The sequence below is a fragment of the Salvelinus sp. IW2-2015 genome, linkage group LG31 (genome assembly GCF_002910315.2).
Source record: "Salvelinus sp. IW2-2015 linkage group LG31, ASM291031v2, whole genome shotgun sequence".
In the NCBI taxonomy this organism is placed as follows: domain Eukaryota; kingdom Metazoa; phylum Chordata; class Actinopteri; order Salmoniformes; family Salmonidae; genus Salvelinus; species Salvelinus sp. IW2-2015.
The window spans coordinates 23,656,030-23,660,775 of NC_036870.1; the positions used below are offsets into that span (position 1 = coordinate 23,656,030).

Consider the following 4,746-nt stretch of genomic DNA (forward strand, 5'->3'; position numbering starts at 1 on the left):
AGCGTTTCTGTGAGGAGGATCCCGGATCCGGGAGTCGTGGTAGAGTTTTTAACAGGTTTGTATTAAATCACATTCACAATAACAGATTGTAGTAAATATACTTACTGCATCTTTCTCTCATCAACAAATGTTCAAACTGCTGCTTGCCTGTTTCGTGTTCTTACACCGAGGACAGTCCAATTCTCACCATCTGGCAACTTGCACGCGCTCCTCGAGAGCCATTCGCTAGCGCTGCAATTGGAACAGTAACATATTAATAAAACACATGCCAAAGAAGCAAATACAATTCACATTATAGCAAATTTATGACATTTAGTTAACTTACGGTCAAATGTTTGATCACTCCAGCCCTTTGGAGATGTTTGAGCATGAGCAGAGACTCAAGGTAGTACAGAAATGCAGTTGTTCAGATTTCCAGCAAGGATTCTTCATTCATGGCCTTCCCAATGATACACAGAAATTCGTTCTTCGCCACCCTCAAAATTTCCCAACATTCTTTTGGTGTCTTCGCAACTGACACCATCTGTATGTATCTGCAGAAAAACAATAATACATTAATTATTTTAAGAACGTTGATAATACACACTTATTAAAAATAAAAAAACATTTCTGTGAGGATCAATTGGAAATATATACCTTTTCCCAGTAGTTTCCTGAGACACCTGCTTGCTCATGGACTTCTGCAGTTCATTCAAGCATAGGAGGAAATGCAGGAGGAAATGCTTGCATTGCTCAAACACGGCTCTGTCTGTCTGAATAAGGCGTGTCATGTTGTAGCGAATAAATCTCTTCAAATTCTTCATGTAGTTGGCAATGGTTTGCTTCTTCTGTCCGATGTCTGCAAGCTTGGTAAAAAATGATCTGCTTTTTTCCAAGTTATTAACAAAATCCAGCGATGGTTTGTTTGAGCCCATGTAAAACAAAAACCTTGACACATTTGCAACCTGTACATGAAAATAATATTAATTACATAGTTAATAACTACTTTAAAATCTATTAATTCTCATTAAAATATGTAAACAGTTAAATTAAAGTAACATCTCTGTACATACCTCCTGTTTGAAATTGGGAATTTTGTTGTCGTCACGGAGATATTTCCCAAATCCAGCCAGCAGATCACAATCCAGAGGGTGCTTTTGGTATAAACCACTGCTTTGCATCACCTTTCTCAGTTTGGTGTCCCATACCTGGTTCAATGGTCTAGAAAATATTTGGTATGCAGATTAGAATAAATAAAATACATCCATGTTTGCTTATATACTTATACGTAGTACTTGTTAATGAAAATGATTTCTATTTGTATTTACTTACGGTTGGTACAGCGCCGACTGGTCATCTTCCATGTTGACGTCTGATTCTTCATCTATATTTTCATCTGTAGTTGGTGCCAACACTTGAGCCACTTCCACTTGGCTGAAATATCATACAGATTAACAAAAACATTTATATTATTTTACAATCAAACATAATTGGACAACAGTTCAAATGAGTTCCAATAGCATATAACTTGCACATATATTATTTTATCAGTGCAAAATAGTAGCTTACCCAGTTATTAGTTTGGCTTCTGGCTTGTTCGTAACAAAATGACCCATTTGTTCACGGTTCTTAATCAGAGGTTGGAGTGCGTCCTGTTGTGTCACAATACAGCTGAGTATTCTGTAGTCAATAATCCTGCCATGCCAAAGATGCTCTATCATGGAGTCGCGGGAATTACGAACTTCCTGATCAATCTTTTGTTTTGATTCTGTCCTCATGCACACTCTGCTGAGATGTATAGATATGTTTTCCTGGTTCTTCATGCAAAATCTGCACACAAAAGGGATCCTTCTTTGTTTTCTGTAAGACAGTGAATGCACAATAAGTACATGTAATGAAGGTATTACTTAAAACCTCTCTGGGATATGTGGGACGGTAAAAAAGCTCAAATGTTTACAAAAATGGTCTCAAATTAGAGACCTAGTCACACTGGAAGAGAGCATGTGTGATACATCACTGATCTATGATCACGGATCTATGCACCCTCAAAACTGGCTTGTTTTGGCTGTATGTTCAGCCTCAAACCAAGGTTGTTTTTACTGTATGTTCAAATCATGGCCTATTTGTCTAAATTGTCTGGGGGTGTTAAAAATCGAAAAAAGCTCAAAACGTTCCCAAAGTGGTCTCAAATAATAGGTCTAGTCACACTGGAACAGAGCATGTGTGAGCTATGACTGTGACCTTCCTATGTTGAGATATATGCAGCCTCAAAACAGGCTTGTTTTTGCTTAATGGTCAAACCATATTTTTTTCTCTAAATTGTCTGGGGGTCTTCAAAAATCAATAAAAAGTACTGTACTGGTGTCTTCTTGCAGGTTTGGATGTCCGTGGCTCTGGTTCCTCCGAGTCTGGTCTTTCTCCTGCCAAAGACAGTGTGTTTTTTAAAATAGAGACCCGAATGAAACCTCCACATGATAAAACAGCCTTGCTACGAGGGTAAATCCTAATCAGATCCCTCAATAACCTGATGCCAGTTTTAACAACCTTGGTGTGATTTTAAAACAAATGTTGTAGAGTTTCCTGGCAATTACTGATAATATGTTTACATTACTTATTTATTCATCCAAAACTAAACAGTTCTAGGACACTGAAGACAGACGTCGCTAGATTCCAATTGAGCAGGTGGTTCTAAATATATAACCTTCATAGCTGTATGATACAGAATGCGACCTACACACTTCCTTAAACATAAAATAAGTAAATAAGTAATTTTAAGTGGAAGTCCAAAACTTGTTTTTACGTCGAAGACACAAAGCACATCAGTAACATCTCCCCGTTGTGGAAAGGGTTCGACACCTGCTGTTTAAATGGACCAATTTCTTATTTATACGTTCACAGATTTTCAACATTTTGAAACATGTCATATTTTGGGTAAAGTAAAAAAATAAGGTGAAATATTTGGGTAAATGTTCCTAAAACTGATAGTTACTACAATAAACAAAAATATAAACACAACATGTAAAGTTTTGGATGTTTCATGAGCTGAAAAAAAAGATTGCAGAATTTTTTACATCCCTGTTAGTTAACATTTATTCTTTGCCAAGATAATCAATCCACCTGACAGGTGTGGCATATCAAGAAGCTGACTGAACAGCATGATCATTACACAGGTGCACCTTGTGCTGGGGACAATAACAGGCCACTCTAAAATGTGCAGTTTTGTCACACAACAATGCCACAGATGTCTCAGAGGGAGCGTGCAATTGGCATGCTGACTGCAGGAATGTCCACTGGAGCTGTTGCCAGGGAATTCAATGTACAGTACCAGTCAAAAGTTTGAACTCACCTACTCATTCAAGCGTTTTTCTTAATTTTTACTATTTTCTACATTGTAGATTAATAGTGAAGACATCAAAACTATTAAAAAACACAAACGGAATCATGTAGTAACCACAAGTGTTAACTTCTTATGGCTGCAAGGCAAAGTGTTGAGTAGCCAGTGAATCGTGCCCATTTCAAACGGCCTCCTACTCAATTCTTGCTCGTACAATATGGATATTATTATTAATATTGGATAGAAAACACTCTCTAGTTTCTAAAAACGTTTGAATTATTTCTCTGAGTGAAACAGAAATCCTTCTGCAGCACTTTTCCTGACCAGGAAGTGAAATGTCAGAAATCTATCCTCTGTTCAACCTCATGCCTATACATGGGCATGTGACGTAGGAGTCTACAAACACTTCCTACGCCTTCCCCTGGCTGTCTAGATGCGGTGAGAGAAGAAATTTCGTGTCTACCTTGGTCTGAGGTGGAATAAAAGATATTTGTTTGACGTGACCGTCCATATCCTGTTTCTGGAGCGCGCGAAAGAGGACACGGAAATGGCTTCTGTTTAGCTGTGGTTACGAAAGACGAACATCTCCGTCTTAGATTTGATTTGATACATGTCACCATATCATCGTAACGTATGTTTTTTCAATATAGTTTAATCAGATTATTGAAACTTTTTCGGGAGTTTTGCCGTGTTCCGTTTTCTAACTTTGTTGACTTTGGAGTAATCCGTGTCACTTGGCAAGTGCCCATGCTATATGAAGAGGGAAATTTGCCATTCTGAATCCAAACAACGACTCATCTGGACAGAGGACACCTTGTTCAACATTCTGATGAAAGATCAGCAAAAGTAAGAGCCAATTTATGATGTTATTTCATATATCTGTCGTGCATGTTGACTGGTCGTGGGCGCCCAAGTTTTTCTTGCTATTGCTGCTATGCTAATATCACGCTACATTTTGTTTGCGCTGTAAAACATTTAATAAATCGGAAATATTGTCTYGAATCACAAGATGCCTGTCTTTCAWTTGCTGTACACTATGTATTTTTCAGAAATGTTTTATGATGAGTAATTAGGTATTTGACGTTGGTGTCTGTAAATATTATGGCTGCTTTCGGTGCAATTTCTGATTGTAGCTGAAATGTAAACTATGAATTATACCTGAAATATGCAAATTTTTTGAAAAAACATATGCTATACAATAAATATGTTATCAGATTGTCATCTGATGAGGTTGTTTCTTGGTTAGTGGCTATTTTTATCTTTATTTGGCCGAATTTGTGATAGCTACTGATGGAGTCATAAACTGATGGAGTAAGAATATTGGTGTCTTTTGCTAACGTGATTAGCTAATAGATTTACATATTGTGTCTTCCCTGTAAAACATTTAAAAAATCGGACATGTTGGCTTGATTCACAAGATGTGCACCTTTCAT

At 37.3% G+C, this 4,746-nt stretch overlaps 1 protein-coding gene across 7 annotated transcripts in view; it reads right to left on the reverse strand.

Moving 5' to 3' along the window:
* Positions 1 to 296: 296 nt before the first annotated feature.
* The window catches only part of LOC112067811 (uncharacterized), a 64,607-nt gene continuing 60,157 nt past the window's right edge, over positions 297 to 4,746 (reverse strand). For 2 of the 7 annotated variants that reach the window (XM_070436455.1, XM_070436454.1), the window contains 6 exons: positions 2,334 to 2,399; positions 1,549 to 1,839; positions 1,312 to 1,413; positions 1,053 to 1,200; positions 637 to 944; positions 299 to 533 (listed from right to left, as the gene is read on the reverse strand). In XM_070436455.1, coding sequence (XP_070292556.1) covers positions 407 to 533; positions 637 to 944; positions 1,053 to 1,200; positions 1,312 to 1,413; positions 1,549 to 1,839; positions 2,334 to 2,399 — 1,042 coding nt within the window. In that variant the 3' untranslated portion in view covers positions 299 to 406. Of the gene's footprint in view, positions 534 to 636; positions 945 to 1,052; positions 1,201 to 1,311; positions 1,414 to 1,548; positions 1,840 to 2,333; positions 2,400 to 4,746 lie in introns of all 7 variants that reach the window. The other 5 variants (XM_070436459.1, XM_070436458.1, XM_070436456.1 and 2 more) reach the window with 5 other exon arrangements.